Consider the following 18,709-nt stretch of genomic DNA (forward strand, 5'->3'; position numbering starts at 1 on the left):
TTATGATTAATGTCTGCACTGCTTACTTCAAGTGAAATATCTCCAGGAGCTGCTTTGCATTCTGGTTATTTGAGTCTTCCTTTAGTGAAACTGTTGAAACTGAATCTCATCCGTGCAAAATGGTTTAAGTCTCTTTTATTCTGAAAGACTGTTGCATTTGATAAAAACAAAAAACAAACACAGATTTTAACCTTGATTATTGCTGTGAAAACATGTTTAATTTAATTAAATAAATAAAAAAACAACAACAAAAGTGCATCAGTAATGTAGTAAGTAGTAAGATTAGTTTATTCATTGTTTAGTTGATAAGAAAAAGTAATCTGCAACTATTTTGATGATCGACTGATCATTAACTCATTAAGTCCTTTTTCAAGCATCAATTGTGAGAATCTGATAGTAGTGGTAGTAAACTAATTATCTTATAACTAATTATTTCGTTTTGGCCTGTTCGCCAATAAGACAATCAATACTTTTCTTCTGGCATTTTACAGATAATAATGAAGGTTTGCCCTGATGTCTTGAACAGCCCTGTGTGTGCAGAGAGTAGACAGCTATTAGAAGACCAAAGGTTAACAGAGTTACCCGCTGGACTTCATCTCCATTCAGACATACTCATACTTCATGAGGTTCACACTAAACCACACACACACATACACACATCAGCTCTATTGGGTGGGCTGAAGAAAGCACCTACGGGCCATTACTCATAGTTGACCTCAGAGTAGACAGGTCAGCCTGGTGTGGGCTCCTGGGTGATGTTGGGAAGGAAAGGGAACACGAGAGATGGGTCTTCTTTGAACTCATTCTTAAGCTCCGATTAATTCTACGAGTGAGGGGGATTCTTTTATATGCCCAAGAGAAACGCACCGCAGATTCTCACCTTCACCTTTTCACCCTCAACCATTAACAGCACAATCTCTGAAAACACACCTTCTGTGCTGTAATGGAGGGTTGTGTCCAATTTATAATAATGTATCGCTGAAAAGTCCAGAAACTGAAAACTAAAAAAACAACAACTATTAAATTGTAATAATTTCTTCTTTAAATTACATCTCCTTTTTCTTGGACAGAAAGCTAGCTCCAGTCACCTCCATATGATGTTTCTATATTTAAACCTGCAAATATGTGATATTGTAATATGGTAATACGGGAAGCCCTTTAACAACACCATTAAGGCAATGCTATTATGCCAGCTGAACGCAATGTTTTTTATAACACGGCAAAGTTAAATCTTCTGTGTCAAATTCACACGAGGACACAATGACTCTCTGTGAAACCTGTATGCCACCAATCTCCTGTGAATTTGATGGTGCCTGTAATATGTAATTCAATTGAGCTAAACTTTGAGTATTAAAATATATATTAGGTGCAATCCGACAGGCCCTTCTTCACTTGTAATGGCACAAGGAAATAGGAGCAGCTGAATAGGTTCATTAGCCTGCTAACTACAGAAGATTGGGATACTGATGGGGGGATTAATGGGAGCAGTTTTAAATTGTTTGCTGCTTTTAGTGATGATGATTACATGTAGCCTGTGGCTGTTTTGCTGCTGCTGTTGTGACAGCGTGTGATGAAGTGATTTGTGAAGACGCTGGCGCTTCGACTGCTGCTCCTCACCTGTGTAGTGAAGGAAGATGGCTTTGGATAATGTCAACCCTACATCATGCTGTGTTTCAGGCCCACATATGCAACAGTTTTGTAACCTCTGCTCACTTGTTTTCAGTTGATTTATCCTCTGCACCACAAGAGTGCTTTGGAGTATAAGAAGTGGGAGGCTTGAGGCATTCCTGACAAACTGGAGCAACAATAACAGCAGACCTGGCATTCCTGACTGGACCACACCTCATCTTGTTGTTCAAGGGAGAGTCTGGGAACCTCCACCCCACCAGGGTGACCCCCATCTCCCTTCCGTCATCCTATCTGTCCTCTCCTGTCTCCACCTCCATGCCTCCAGCCAGAGCCCCACCCTCGTCCCTGCATTTCCTGTAAACAGGCCAGTGGGAAGCTCCTAGGCTGGACGCTTCCTCCCCGGGGATGACCTGGCAATGACCTCAGAGCGCCTGGCACCAGACCTGGCGAGCCAACGACACACCCTGTCCACCACCTCGCCACACAGCACACAGCCACCACCCAGTACAACAATGTACTTAAGATGGCTCCCTCATCACTACTAACACTAACATAACATTGGGTGGAGGAGCTGTTTTAGAGGCCATGGCAGGGCTTTGTCATCACTCTGAAGAGGTTCATGTTGAACTGTTTGAAGTGAAAATGACGCCAAAGGGTAAGCAAGAGATGTGCTATTTTGCAGACATTAGCAGGATCTCACTAAACATACCACTATAGCTCTGTTTACTGTGTGCATGGGGACAACAACACATCTGCATTACTGTTGTGCGTCTACCTAGAACTGCTTAAACTTGACATAAAGAACACTTAATGGGCTCTAAGTTGAGCACAATCACAAATCCTGGGCTTTTTGCTAAAACACCTTTTTCAACAAATTTGTTGCTACACGGCTACTTGGCAAGAACAATCCTGCTGAGACTGCATTCTCAGCAGGAGCCTCATCTTTGATAAAGCAGCCCTGAATTGCACATGCACACATGTACACAAACACACACACACACAGACACACATACAAGCAAACACCTTGGTTAGGTTTGGGATGAATCATTAGTGTGCCTTTTCTTTTCCTATTGTACATTATGGTAGCTTGCTAATGAACATGTCTCTTTGCTTAGTCTGAATGCTTGTGCTGAAGTAGTGTGTGAATGGTGCTATACATTAATCACACAAGTGGAAACAAGCCAAGCCTGTGGCACAGCAGCTTTGAGTGTTCTCCTTAAAATGCATGTCTGCTACTGTAGGCACAGTCCTTTTGTGTGCAGTGCTCTGGGGCCATTTGGTCATTTTCCTCACCACAAATATCCACGTTTTCCTCTGTGGGTCTAAAAACCATGTTGAATGTTGAATGTGTTCTCAATAAATCACTGCCATCATCAGATAGGCAGCCTGGGACAGCGGCAATGTCAAGCTTTGAACAGAGTTTAGTGTAGATGTACACACAAAGGCAGGGACAAACACCTACAATGACTTATATTGTGGGCACACACGTACACTCATACACACTCAAATAAACATAAACCAGCCCTGTATAGACACACAAAACAGTGTCCCTGGTAACAGAAGCATCTCCAGGGGGAATGTGGCGAGGGCGAGGTGACAGGACAGATAGGTAATTTGCATCATTGTGAGTGGGGTGAGACCTCAACCACACAATGAGTTACATCGATAACATCACTGAGAGAAAAAGAGCCCTCACTGAGGGACCATTGTCTGGGAAATGGATGGGTTTCAAATGTTGAAATACGTGTAGAGTTTAAAGTACACTGGAAATAAACAGAGGGGAAATCATGGTATAGTGCTGCACAGAATGTATGGTGGAGAGGTAACTATAAACTTTATGTCTGTGAAAAGTTGCATAAACGATATGAACTGCGAACTGACCTCGTTTCTACATAGAGAAAAATTATAAAAGATAAAAGACAAAATGGTAAAATAAGCAACAGCTAGCTGCACATGAATTATAAAACAAAGGGCACACAAGAAATAAAAACAAATTGAGGCAGAAACATTTTGCCCTAAGACTTTGATCCTTTTAAAAAGCTTTTGGTAATGGCCTGTCTCTTTGACTAAACACAGGTCATCAAACACAACTATTTTATTAAGACTGAGGAGAGACTGTGGCCCGCAGTGGATAAAACTGTGGCACAGGCCGGGGTAATTTGGTACAGTCTGACCACGGTGATTCCTCACTCTATCACACACTGCAGTAAATCCTGTGGCCCCTCAAGGGTCCAATGAAAGAGAAGCACTCGGGAGAGAGCTACTTTAATAAAAGCTCTCCTAAACTTAACCATAAGTGTCAGGTACAGGAGAGCAATTACACCAGAACTGCTCTTTGCACCAATTCTCCTGTTCTTACTCCCCCCTCCCCCTCCTTTATTACTTTATCGCTATACTCTTTGTTTTTTTACTCTTCTACACCTTCTATTAACACATCCCTTCCCCCTCTCTCACCTTTTCCCTCATCTTTCTCAACTTCCTTGTGTGAACGGAACTCCCCCACACTTTTTCCACTTTTAATTGCAGCCCATAATGACTTTCTCTAATGTGAATAACCTGCGCTCAGTGAGCTACCCAATTGCCATTACCTGTTCTATCACCTCAGATTTGCAGAGGAAGCAGCGGCACCAGATGTGACCTCTAAATCCACCAAATGAAAAACAGGAGTAAGCTCTCCCACAAGCATTGTCCATCTTCCCAAAGCCAGTGATGCTTGACACAGCAGGCTGCTCATCTCTCAATGAACACTTCCCTACAAGAGGGAGATCCGATTCTACTCAGCCATGTGCCCTCTGCTCATCTGAGATACAGTGTAAGAATATTTGTCAGCTGTTCAGGGGTCAAGCTTGCCCTTCTGAGCAGATAGGTCCAGGCCTAACGACTGAGCTGACTACCTTAAGAGTGGTTCACGGGATAAACACTCTCACCTGTTGTATACCAAGTGAACATACAGGACATGTTTGGTTTCTAGAGTTTAATACAGGCATGTATATGAAGAGTAGCTGAAAAACCATATGTGATCATAAATATAAACACATTTTAGGCTTATTATGTATTATATGACCTAAAAAGATCTTTTGGGTCTGCCTAGGTAAGATTGCATCGGAAATTTCAGAGAAAGGAATCTCAAAATCTAGTATTGTAAAAGTATTGTATGGCTAGATAGGTAAGATATGTTTTTTGTAACTTGGGTGAATCAACCCTGTGAGATTTGCTTGACATAATACAAAACCATTTTAAATTTATTGAGCTTTTACATTACCTTTCAGTGTCTGCTTTCAATGTCTGGGGTTTGCTGTCAATCCCAGGGAAACTGTTCATATCCACATAGCCATCATTCTCATTGCAGGGAACTGTAGTGCGGTTTGGGTCCTCAAAAAACTCAGTCACAGTGTGGGATCTGGTGGGTCTGCCTGGAATCTGGATGTTCTCATAGTCTGAGCTCATGGCTGGGATGTTTTCATAGTCTGAAGTATCCGCACTGGGGAAGGAGATGGAGCGGGGTTTGGTCAATGGTAGCGGCATAACGGAGCGCCGGGAACGCTCTTCGAAGGATTCCACTCTGGAGACTCCCCTCCCATAAGCTTTCCGCTGGTGGTCTTTGTAAAGGACAAAGCTGGATGGCAGGTCTAAAGGACGCTGCTGGGGATTCACCATTCGAGACTGAAGCTGAGGAGAGCTGCCGGTGCTTCTGCGATCAAGTTCTATGACTCTTACTGGGCCGTGGTGGCTGGACTCAGACGAAGAACGTGAAGAGCGCACACTTCCATCACTGAAGCCCTTCGAATCAGCCTTCCTCTTAAACTTAAGTGCCAGAAAGCGCTTGAAGGATGACTTCTTCTTCTTAGGTATGTCATTGGGTTCATGCTGGATCAGGAGGGATGGGGAACTCTTGGTGACTGGTCTTTTAGTAATGTATGCCAGTTCAAAGGGTGGTGGGATGTCCACTAGAGAGGTTGGTGTGGAAACACCACTGGATGATTGATGGCTACGCTGGGAGAAGCTTCCAGAAGAAGTTATCACACATGGGAGTGAAAGAGTATCATCTTTTCTCTTCATCCTGATGTCATCCTTCAGATTCAGGCCAATCTCAGTGGGAGTGGTCAAGGACAATTCTGGACCCTCTGCAGACCGGGAATATAACAAGAAGCGGCGAGACTTCGTAGATGGGACCGCAGGCTTGTGTGACTGGTTAAGTGGATCATTGTTCTTATCCAAGGCCACTGTGCAGTAGTCATGAGTTTGGTACTCCGTCCCTGTCTCCTCTGGTACTGTTTCTGGAACATAACCTGGTACTTTCCCAGAATAAGAGCGCGATCGTGTGACAATAGTCTTACGATCAAGTGTCACAAAGTTCTCCCCTTCTGAGTCAAACCCTGCCTCTTCGTATATATGCTCTTCACTGTCCGAGTCTGTGTCTTCATAGTAAGGCACAATATGGCAGTCCAGTTCCTCAATGTCTTCTTCAAAGGCTTCAGTGGTGTGGGCAAACACAACCCTGTTGGTGAGCTCTGGGGTGCGGCCCAGATCTAGGTCTGTTGGCACTGTGATGTTGCACAACCTGAGGCGAGGCTGGCAACTTGCTCGCTGGCTGAGGAAAGCCTGCTCTCGTTTAGCTGTTCTCTCTTTTGCACTTTTTCCTTTGATGTGTTTCTTTTCTGTTTCCTCCTCTTCGTCCTCATCGCCTATCTCAACATAATCCTCAGATGAGACACACTGCTCGCAGTCATCTGCTTTAATGCAGAGTGAATCGTCAATGTCTGCATACTCATCTGCTGACTCAATGTCCTTTGCTTTATCTTTGTGCTGATTTGACTGTTCAGTGACCTCCTCGATCTCACCCTGTTCTGAGAGGACTTGCTTATCCTCTAGCTTGTCCACGTCATCTGATGACACATAGTAAGGTTCCTGGTTGGAAGCACCTGGCGCTTGGATTTCATGTAAAGATTTGTCATCAGTATCATCCTGACCCCACTCTGGGTCAGCAGTGTCCACCATATCTCCCGGAACAGCTCCTATGACCGAATATGGCCCAAATACATCCTCAGTGCTGGATGTGAATCGAAAACAGCCAGAGAGGTCCTTGGTGGCCCGTTCTGGTTGCCACACCTCTGCATCCCCTGTTTCAGCTGGGTCACATGACTCACATGTGTCACTAGCATCATCGTTGGGGCCAATCACATCATAAAGATACTCTTCAGTTACAGTTGGAAGCACGCTGAAACCAAATGCAAATCCTCCAGCTTCCAGCTCCGTCTCTTCTGGACGTTGCACACAGTCCTCATTTTGTCCACTGTCCACTTCATTAAGTCCAACATCATTGTCCTTATCACCCTGACTGAGTGACTGCGTTTGATCAAGGTTTTCTTCCTCTACATGTTCATCTGAGTGTCCTGTTGAGCCACAACAGCTCTGTTCCTCCTCTCTTGTTTCATGTTCAATTTCAGCAGGAGGAGGTGAGGGTGTGGATGTATTCTCATCATCAGTGTGATTGCCACCTTCAGGCTGGTTCAAGTCATTGTCAGTGTTTTCATCCTCAGTAGTGTCAACAGTCAAACCATCATCCGCTTTGACTGTATCCTCAGAGCCAATGCTGTCATCGTCATTATCTAATATATCTATTTCTTTTTCTATTTCCTTCTCATTTTCTCCTTCTACTAGGTCCTCTTTGTCATTTTGTCCTATGCCATTGTCATTAACCCCATCCTCTGCCTCACTTTTCTCCTCTTTGTCCTGATTCTCCTCAGCCATTTCATGGAGATCTTCCGTCTCCCCATCAGAGTGAGCCACGTCTCCGTTACACAGGCTCTGTGGGGGGCAGGGTTCCTTGTATGTGTGAAGCTTATACAGGGGTCTGGGCTTGGGGGCGACAGGAGGTTTTGGACCATGGACAGGGGGACACGGCCTGGACATCAGTTTGGACTGCACTTTGATGGTCAGATGACTGCGGACCTTTGGTCGAGGGACTTGCAGTTGATTTTGAAAATCTGTACAAAGAGAGTAAAAGTTAATAAAAAAAATGTAAAAGCCACTTAATATTTTCATTTCTTGGGTTGTTTTTATTGCTTTACCTAATATCTACGTTTATACAAGGATACATATGTGGGTCCTGTTTTGGTGTAGAATGCTAAGAGGAAGTCAAATCCTGTACAATAGTCAGTGACATGCAGAATGCTGCAGGGGACATTATCAGCAGGAAAAACAACAGAGCCACAGGGTACTTAGAGGAGGAACAATAACATCTCTCTGTCTGGGAAATGACACATGCATGTTGGACGCTTATAGCAGAATCAGATTTAACAAACGGTTGGCTAATTATAATAAAAAACTTTAACGATAATTGTATCACTCCAAAAAATTATTTGTCTCTATTGATACGGCAACATAAAGGGTGATTACGCAGATTTAATATGTAATCATGATGTTTTGTTAAGTGTTAAAAATTGTGAAGTCATTAAATAGCACTGCTAACGAAATTTCGAATTGTCATGAAACACACCCGTACTTAACAAAGTGTGTACACCCCTTGTCTCTTCCTGTTATTTAGTACCTGCCCTGACGCACATCCTATTAAACCCTGTGTGCACTCTGGCTATCTGAGTGTTTTCTCTCTCTCTATCTCTCTGTCAGTGTCTCTCTCTCATTCTCTAGACATCAGTGTAATATGATTTATTTTTTTAAAACAAAACAAAAGAAAAAAAGCCTCTCATTGTCACACATCACTTTCTTCCCCCTACATATTTTCTCTCTCTCAATGTGACCACACTCCTTCTTTTAAGAATTTCAGGTTCATTAGCTACTCCAGCAGAGCCTCCTTAAAGGGCTCCACACAGGATGTCCATGGGGGGAAGGACATTAACAGCAAGGCCCCCCATCACTCCTCCATGAACCTCTAGGAGTACAGATTTTCACAACACAAATGGACTTCCTTCTCGTCATTCTTCCCAGATTCTCACGAAACATACTCACACTGCCCCACAAAGAAACACACACAACCCTACACATACAGGCAAACACTCTTTTTTTTTTGCTGAAAAAAAGGTCCTTTGAGTGCGTCAAAGAACAATAAAACTGGTGGAGAAAACAAGGGGTCCCAGTCTGACAAAGCACCCAACTGCAAACAACAGGATATGAATTATGCAACAAGAATTCAATTACAACAAATGTTTGAAAAACAAAGGAAGAGATAGACACTGGGACCTTGGCTGTGCCAAACTCGCAGGATATGATTTCAGACTGTGTCCTCATCATGAAATGTCACCTGCCAAGCTTTAGCAAACTGTCTAAACTCCAAAGTGACAAGGCTGTAGAACACAGAAGTTAAGATTTTCTTTGACAGATGTACAGAAATCACATACACGTGAACTTCTTTCCCTTACTAAATTCACAGGACACTGCACTTGCAAGACAGGTGACCTTCTGTATAGCCTAGAACAGTGCCTCTGTCTACTTTCACAGACATGGATTATAATGTTGTAATCTAACCATATAACCAATCCCAGAACATAACATTTATCCCAGGACAGGTTTCCACTGAAAGCAACTTTATCCATAGGTATGGATTTAAACTCACTCCAAATTTCCAAATTATACAGAATTCATCCAAATAATCTTTTTAACTGGAAAACTATAATTTCTTTGAAAATTTCAGTAGCTGTATAATTAATCTATAGCTCTGTTGATATTTCATTTAAACTATGGAATAACTGATTTCAATCACTACAGCAGTCTGCATCCAGTTGCATTGGATATCAATTTGTATGTAAAGTATGTGCAAATAAACAGGTGAAATATATTTTCCGACATAATTAATCGGTTTCATTAATTAATTATATGATTCAAGGTTATTGTCATTTACAACTCAAGGTTGTAAAATGAAAATGAACACAAAGACTTTCTTCCAACACACAAATAAACACACACACTCACGCTGCTGCGCACCACTTTGTAAACTGTAAAACATTTAAAGTTTGGTTTCTGGACTCTTGACACGAACAGAAACATAAACAACCCACCTGCATTCATTGTGGGACATCATCATCCACGGGCAGCGACACTTATCCTCATGTTTCCCCACACCGACCGTGTCCCTCGAAATGACGTGGAAACTTAGTCCAAATACAAACACATTGCGGGAAAATTAGGAGGTAAAGGAAGACTTGCAGAGCATCTTGTGTTGTTATTTTTTTTCCTCCAGTGAGAGCCTACTTGTGGAAGAAGCCTGTGATCGCAGAGTCGCAGCTGAGCTCCCACCCGGCGTACATCTCCAGTGCTGATGCTACAGTAAACTGATGCGCTCTTGTGTGGAAACGGGAGGTGTTGCTTTGGCGCTTCCTGAGGCAGGACTACAGCACAACCAAACCCACTCCCTACATGTTTCATTTTTCCAATGCACATCATTATATCTCAGCCACTGCGGAGATTGTTTCACATAGAACATCAGTGGGCAATTATATTCACATCTGGTCATGTTTTGTTTCAGGACACTGCTCCACAGATGTGTGAAACGGGGCCATATTCTAGAGGCAGCAGGCTAGACTTGAGTTGAATAAGATCAAATCCACTTAATATGAGTGATTTAGACTATAAATTTAAGCCACAGTTATCTCCAATGTTTCATTGTGCAGATGGAGAGCTTTAAATCTGCAGCTACTGTTTATGTACAAAGAATAGTTTTTTCAAATCACATCTGCACATGTTTTGGTGCATGGCACATGTCCCTTGACTGATACATAGCTGACACCAGTTTAAAGTTACTTACTTACTTTACTGTTACATGAGATACTCAAATATGTCATGACATACTTTTCATGCTTGGAATGACTGGAACGTGTATCTATAGATGATTAGACAGTATGTATCAGATTTTCAGAAAATCAAGCATAGATTGTTCTCAGTGTTTTCTCCAGCATGTTTTGCTCATGGAATACTTCCTGAACCAGACCAGTGCATAGAAAGGTTCCTAAAAGCAGTTTCCAAATACAGTTTCGCTAGGACACCAAAGCTTTTGCTATTGGCCGGGCTTCCTGGCCCGGCATCTGTTGTATGATTGAATGAATGCAACCCTTTAAAAACCTCTCTTCATAACAGGAAACTGCTCTCCCTGTTTCCTGCACAACAGGCAACGCTTCCTTAGCAACAGATGGGAAAGGTTGGCGATGTTAACCCCTTAGGTAACCTCTAACAGAGCTGATTGACTGGTGCTGTGCAAAGCCTGATGGCTCGAGGAGCAGACAAACTTTGACCAGCTTCAGTGTGGGACTCATGATGGGTTTTCAAGGACAGAGGCACCTTGTGCAACACAGGGGGAGACTGGGATTGTCGCCCACTTGGGGTCTTTGATTTGACAGCTCCCAATGCTGGTTTAACGCCCACGCATTGAAGGTCAAACAATGTGGTATACTTCTGGGATTCTTACAGCAGAGTTGAAGTAGATAGTGATAGAGTAGCGAAGAACAATAAAAGAATTAGCAGAGCTGTATCGCTGCAGGGCTCCGGTCGTGACTGCTGCAGTGGCATACAGACCCATACATTATACACACAGCAAAAGTCCCATTCCAGATGGTTTGGTGCAGGAAGGATTAAGCTCTGCTGCAGGTGCAAAGCTCTATCAGACTCAAAGAGGTGGTTAGAGAGTGGTTGTGTCATAATCAGCTCATGTTTTCTTTGCACTTGCATGAGGGTTATCTCATTCAACAATAAATCTGTTGATGTGTGTAATGATACAATTTCTAAATTATTAAGCAAGTCACTAAAGAGGGTATTAAATGTGAAATAATTTCTGTTGAAGATGCGACCCACTGTGTTTGCTGCAGTAATTAAGCTGTTTATTTGTGTCAATAGGGTGCTGAGTAATGTATTTTGCAATACGCTACAGCACCAACAAAACAATTAAATCACTGTGACTCAGTTGTTTTGCTTCCCCTTGTTACAATGTGATACTGTAATAACCATTATGGAGTGTTGAAGCCAAGACAATTTTTAATGTGTCAGTAGTAGCACATTTATAGCTGCCATAAAGTAATCTTTTGTTTTTGAATTGGATGACTAAAGATAGCTCCACTCTGGTCTATTGGCAGTGCCAAATCTCCTCTCTCCTGAGTATTCTGCTCACAATTGCCACATATGACCTTTTTTTTTCATTTGTGCAAAATATGTTTTGCTTTTGCAGGGTGTGCAAATAGAACCTGTCAAGAGTATTGTGTCATGTGGCTGCAGAAAAGAATGGCTTTAGGAGTAAATATCCCCCCAGATGTGGCACAGACGGTCAAAACATGTTTTTGGACGGAGGACACAAATTTCCTGGACCGCCTGTAGCTGCGTGCTGTGCTCTGTCACCCCACCTGGAACATGACTTGACTGGAAGAGAGAAGGGGAATGGAGATATTAGGAAAAACATGCCACAGTAGCAGGGAACAAACCGACTCTATCTCCCCTCACCTCGCCTGCACTACAACGCCAAACAGGAAAGGGATCAGGGAAAGGGGTCAGCAACTTGTTCCCATAACTGAGACAATCCATAACACCTGCTTTGCCAGCGACTGCACACTGGACTGAATGGATGTGCTGATGCTTTTATTCCCCTCTGAGACTACAGCTATGTGACATCACACAGTAATGCAGCTGATTACTGGAAAGCACATTTTGCCCCATTATGCACAGTATGTTCTTTAATGTGTCAGTGGCAGCTTCGCTACAGAATTCATTTCTCAGGGAAAAAAATGGCACTTAATCATGTTGTTATGCAAACTGGCTGTAGCATATGAAGTTCAGGTATTGATTTATATGGTAATCAAGTACAATCAGGCTTAGGTCATTCACTCTTCAATGTGACCCAAACACCTTTGTAATTGGATGGCAAAGCGTTTTACTGCTGTAATGGATCGAATCATTATTGACACGTTTTATTGATTCCCAGCTGTGCACAACCAGTAAGGACCACGGCGCTCTTCTGAGACGTGTATTTGCCGAGAGCTTTAGATTCTGATTAAGGGACTTCAGAGCAGAGGATACGTACATAACAGGATGAAAGACTTTATTAAAATGTCAGAAAACTGAAGAGTGCAGAGATTGTATTAGGATAAATGGAGTTTGGTTATTTCTGAGAAAAAACTGCAACAAGATAGATAATGCATTATCAACGAGAACCACATAAACTGCTGCTGCCCATAAAAAATCAGGCGTCTTTATGCATAAAAATAGTTTTGTGTAACCTGAGTGAAATAAGAAAACCCTGTTGTCAGCAGTGTATACTCCACTCTCCCAACAAAATAAAGCCAGAGACCCCTCCTACCCACCCCCAGTGACTGCATGCACTCGCAGCAGAGCTTTGCAGTAAACAGGTGGACCATGGAAGTCAGCACTTCATCAAAAAGCAGCAAATACAGGTTTAATTCCCCACAGGGCCTCAGAGCTCCACAGCAAATCAATGAAACTGGCCTGTATCATTGTTGTCATTTGAATAAAAAAGACACATTATATTGCATTCAGAAATGTTGAAGCTGTGTTATTGTTGTACTGCTGTAGTCATCACAATGCGAATTTCCCCCATGTGTAAGCACTTTTTAAAAATGACACATAGCTTGTCCAAATAATGATTGAGTGGTGTGTCACATTAACTTGTAATTCCAAAAGTGTTGTTTGTGTTAAGTCTAGCCTACTCTAAGATTAAGTAGCAGCACTGCTCCATTACCCAGAAACAAAGTATTATTGCTCTGTAGGCCAGGCTCTGAAGGCCACGGCTACGGCACAATAGCTGTCCTACTGCCGTTAATTAGCCCGAAGCCAAGAGAGTAGGTCAGACTCTGATAACAGATGAATTTGTTATTCTTTTTCTCTATTGCTGCAGAGACAATCCTCCAAGCTCCACTGTAAAAACAATGATTTACTGGTCAGAAATATAATTCTCAAGGAGCCCCATAAAAAAAGAAGCATTTATGTCCTCTCCAAATAAAGCACAATAGCACAGTCAAAAGATTATATGATGGCTTTTGGCGTCACAAATTAACGAGCACTACGGAGGCCTTTTATTGTGAGTTTGTGTGGTTCTTAATGCATTATATATTTCCTCAATCTCTGCAGTATGTTTTTGTTTATCATTTTAATGGCCTTGAACATTCGCGTCCCATGTGGCTATATAACATGAATTCCCTGCATGGGATCAGCTCTGAGCGTATGTAAGTTACGTGGGTTTATGCAGGTGTGTGCTATACAAATATGAGTGTGCGTGTGTGTGTGTGTGCTATCCACTGCCACCATTCTGATTATGTACAGCACAAAACGATCTAGAGGGAAAACAATAGGATCAGGAAGAAAAAAAAAGCCCCAGGGCCAGAATTGACTCTTTTTGTGAGTGTTTTCACATTTCTCAGCCAAAGGAGACTGGGAGGATGCAGATACTCCTGCTAGTGAAACACACGTCTTTGGCAGAGCTTTTATACAGTCTCACGCAAGTCTAGCTGTGTAGGTGTAAGCACATTGTCTGACTTACGTAACAACATGCAACAGAAGAAATTTGTAATTTGAATCTGTATACGAGGCTCAAATGTGTCTGTCATTAGCTAGAGAGAATTGTAGAGCTAAACCAAATCTTTATTTGTGATATGTCGGAGCTGCAAAATGAAATATCATCCTTTGTGTGTGAAGGTTTGTCACATGAATAAAAAACATTCTGCACAATAGCAGCACAAACCTCTGATAAATCAGAACTAGTCATTCTGAGGAATAGTGTGTGCAAACAATCATACTTCTACACACACATCACAAGAAGGAAAAAATATCAGGGGGCTTTCCAACTTCTTCTGACAATGCATCTTTCATAATGCACAGATAGGAGTGAGCGATGTGTTGTCTGTGTGCATGTGTGTGTTCACTCAGCCTGGCTCTCCGTGGTCTGGATACCTGCTGCACCAGTGTGTGGAAAACACAGATGGTTGTTGCTTTTGCTTCTTCCGCCAGACCTATGTGACCTTTTACACAAAGATAACAGGGCAGTCTCTTATCCCCAGGACCCCCCCTCCCCCCAAAAAAAGCCAGGCCTGGCAGCTCAGACAGAGGACTTCCTGCCTTCGAGCTGTCTGATAGAACAATATCAACAGCCAACACCACAACCTCCCTTCTGTGTCTCTACCAGGCTTTTGTTTTGGAATAATTAAGTCTTTTCTAATCAAGACGGGTCACTGGCAGACAGGAAATGAGAGATCTGCATTAAAATAAGGTTTTTGGTAGTCTGGAACAATGTGAGACCCCTTTGAACTCACCGGTCATGTATATTTTGCACTAACATGAAACACACAGTCCAAGCCACACAACACTTGCGACCTGTCACAGACAGTGACTGGCTATCTAAAGATTGATTGAGTGAATTGGTTTGCTAGTTAGCAAGAGTTTTGCTAACATTAGCTTTCAGATGTAACTATCTTGCTAACGACTGATGTAGTTAGATTAGCTAGTTAGTTAGCTAACATGAGCTAGCTATGATGTGGCTATACGTTGCTTTTAGCCATCTTCAAAATGTGGTTGTATTTTCAACGTAGGCGGTCCTATCACACAGCATATCTGAGTACAGGAAAGGAGAAAGTTGACTAAGGTTCTGACTGAGGCTTACTCAACTGTTATTGGAACGCAAAAACGGGCGCGACTAGGGAAGGGTCAATACCACGGATGTATGATAGTGAAAGTCATTTCGTGGGGGTTGTAACATTTGAAATAATTTATCCACCGTTTAACAGCTGCTCCATTCACAATGTAACCTTATGGGAAAACGTTTTTTTGGGCCATTGTGCATCACTTGATGGATGCGATTGCTGTAATTACTATGTCACATTGGCTTTAAAGGCTGGCGCTCTCCCTGGGAGCTTGGTCAACACTTCCCTATCTCTGTGGCACTCAACCTAAAGCCTACAGGTTCTCAGGAAAGAGTTTTTTAAAAAGGGTCTCAACTGTTCTCGACCTAAAAAGTAAAATTCCTGTTACAGCTCAGCACTGCAGTTTTTGGCAAATGCTACTCAAACAGGAGTAAATAATATATTTGTTGGGGACTATCTAAAGTTGCGGATTAATACAAGAGGTTATAAGTATTTTCAGCATCAGCGTAAGTGGTTGACTCAAATTAAACTACAGTGTCAGTGTTTATAGCAGTGAAGGAACATGTCACCCAGTGTAACACTGTGGCTCACTGATGTATTTCTAATAGTTTTGAACAACGATGGAGCTCTATGACACAGAGGAAGAAGCTACACAACAATAGGCTACTGTTTAGTAGGATCAATTCATTGTCATCAGCAGACTTATCTTTTATCAATTTTAATTATTATCTTATTTCAGGTCCTCACATCTCTAACTTCACCCCAGGCTAGTGATTTTCTTCTCTGTATCCATTGTGTGTGTGATATTGTGTCCTTTCTGAGTGTATGCCATGCCAACTGATGCTCAGATTCACTTCAAGTCATTGTGAATTTTCCTTTCGCAGGTCAATCTTTCCCCGGACATTGATGGCTGTTTTGTAAACACAAGGTGACCCTATAGGAGGTTGTTATGGCAAGATGTCCAGGCTAATTTCAATATATTTGACTGCTAATATCTATTTTTTCCTTCACTTCTCTCTCTTTCCATTTTATTCTCAGTAACATCCACAGTCACATTTGTGAATGTTGTTTTCATTTCTTTTATGTCCTTTTATCTCTCTCTTTGTCTCGATCTCACACACACACTCTCTCTCTCTCACACACACACACACACACACAGTGAAAAACACTTAAAGGACACGAGCGGTCTTGCTGTCCTGTCTCTGGTCAGATATTTTGCTGAGGTGGTTTCAGCCGGGCTCTTGTGTATTCTCATGCACAGTGAGCCTCAGGAGATAAAGGGTGTGGCGGGGGGTGGGGGGAGGATGCTTTATGTACAAACTGGAAGGTTTTTCACCAACATCAGCACAAACAGCACGGTCAATTTTCATTTATGGAATCTGCAAAACCACTAAAGTGTGGAATATGCTTCAGCATGTATATTTGATCATGCTATTTATGACAGCAATAGGTCACAACATTGCTGCAGCCTGGTGGCGTGGTTAAACTGGTGATGATGGAAAAAAACGTTGACCTGTGGAGACCTTTAGCGCTTGTGCTCATCTGCCTTTCAGTGGGAAACAGAAGAGGGAGAGGACACTTATAATTACATTATCTATAAGTAATATCTGCCCCAAGTGATGGGTGTCATTCTCAATACAATGTCAGCTGGTGTCAATAGGCAGCTATCACTCCTTTAGAGACTATGTGTTACCATGGCAACCTAGAGGTCAAAAGGATCAGCTTTGATACAATGAACCACAATCAATCGTTATTGTCGTCGCAACACATTGGCAGGGTGATATTGCCTGAGTTGTCATTATTTGGTGCAGTTAAAATCCCTCTTGTGCCGTCTCCTGGGACTTTCTCTCCTCACCCCTCATTGACCCAGTAGCCATTGTCTGTAATGCCCACGCTTGTTTTCTTGAGCGGGGTCTTGGCTCTGCTGTGTTGTATTGGTTTATGAATTCAGCACTGTGGCGCCAGTGCAATAACTGAGATTTAAATGTCAGGTGATGGAGCCACTTTAAGCTTAAGTAGGTAATAAAGATATATTGCGGTAGAGAAAGTGTCTTTTTAAGTGTTGAATGTGTAAAGGTTGAAATATTTGATATTTTATGTATGTGTGTGTGTGTGTGTGCATGGGTAGACAAATATATATTCTGTGTTTTTTTTCATTTTCCTCTAATGAGGTTAAGTGGCACCTGGAGGTGAAACACAGCTGAGGTCATAGCTGGACCACCAGACAAAATAATTTAGAGCGTTCATTTTTGTCGCATTTTATTCAATTGAGTTTGGTTCCCCTGTAGTGAAGCCAAATTCAACGCCATAGGACTGAGTTGCGGCAAAAAATATCCGACTGTTATTAAGATATACATGTTGCAGTTGAAGCAACAGCTCAGACTAAGCTAATGAAATGTGGCTGATTAGATGAACTAGATTTATTCAAATGGCATTGCTGTCAATGAACTGAGTTAGACAGCAGACTGTCATGAAGCACAACTATCATTATCGGCATTATACTCTCTCCAGCTCACAATCCCCCACTAAACTGATTTAATCTTGGAATAAGTTGTGTAGGATATCAACGTTGCAAGGCAGAATGGTTTGAATGTTTTTTATTGTATCATTTTGAAATGTAGCTATGAAAGCCTTACTATCAAACAAAATTCTATTTTGTTAGTTGTGCATATGAAAATAAAAGTGATAAAAATAACATTCAGTACAAGCACCAGTGCACTTTCCACTGTAGCAGCAATAGGTCCCCACTGTGACAAAATCTGTACCTTCAAGCAGTATGCACATTTTATGAGCTCCATTACAAAGTTTGTGCTAACACAGACATAAACAGGCAATAAAACAGTAGATATCATCCTTGGGGCAAACCTCACTATTGGATTCCTGTTCTCCTCAGGATGGACACATGCTTATTGTGCTAAACAAATCTCAGCTCCCTTTAGCACCCTTTACACCTTTCAGCATTTTTATCCTCCTGCCTTTCAGGTGGAGTGAATGTGTGTGTGTGTGTGTGTGTGTGTGTGTGCATGGAGGTGGTCTACATTAATCCATAGCTGCACTTTTCATTACTCTCATAAGGTGAGGTCAAGGGGTGACGTCTGCTTGGGTCTTACAGCGAGGTGCACAACTAGTGTCAGTGAAATGAGATGTAATATGTGGCGGAGTGGCTTTTATCAAACCATGCGTCCTTGTGGCAGACAGTGAGCGGGGCGGATGGTGACAGGCAGGGAAATGAAGCTTTAGGTGGCCGCTGAGATGGAACAGGAGATGTCTCAGTCAGATAGATAGCAGCAAGTTAACAGCAGAGCCACTGAGCTCCCTGCAGAGACTGTCAGCAAAGCACAGCGTAAATTATAACACACATTTTCACTAGCAGGCTGTACACTACAGCAACTTCAGGCTAAGGGGGTGCACATTAGCAGAAATTCTCATCAGTAAGGTGCATGTTTTCAGATTTGAAGTATCAAATATGATGAGATTAAAGCACATTTATAAAA

At 42.3% G+C, this 18,709-nt stretch overlaps 1 protein-coding gene across 2 annotated transcripts in view; it reads right to left on the minus strand.

Moving 5' to 3' along the window:
- The window catches only part of fgd5a (FYVE, RhoGEF and PH domain containing 5a), a 29,962-nt gene extending 20,033 nt beyond the window's left edge, over window positions 1-9,929 (minus strand). For both annotated transcript variants that reach the window (XM_035661553.1, XM_035661552.1), the window contains exons 1-2: window positions 9,645-9,929; window positions 4,892-7,616 (exon numbers count right to left, since the gene is read on the minus strand). In XM_035661553.1, coding sequence (XP_035517446.1) covers window positions 4,892-7,616; window positions 9,645-9,654 — 2,735 coding nt within the window. In that variant the 5' untranslated portion in view covers window positions 9,655-9,929. The remainder of the gene's footprint in view (window positions 1-4,891; window positions 7,617-9,644) is intronic.
- Window positions 9,930-18,709: the final 8,780 nt, after the last annotated feature.

Source organism: Morone saxatilis, unplaced genomic scaffold, assembly GCF_004916995.1.
Source record: "Morone saxatilis isolate NCDOM2014 unplaced genomic scaffold, NCSU_SB_2.0 Contig18, whole genome shotgun sequence".
In the NCBI taxonomy this organism is placed as follows: Eukaryota; Metazoa; Chordata; class Actinopteri; family Moronidae; genus Morone; species Morone saxatilis.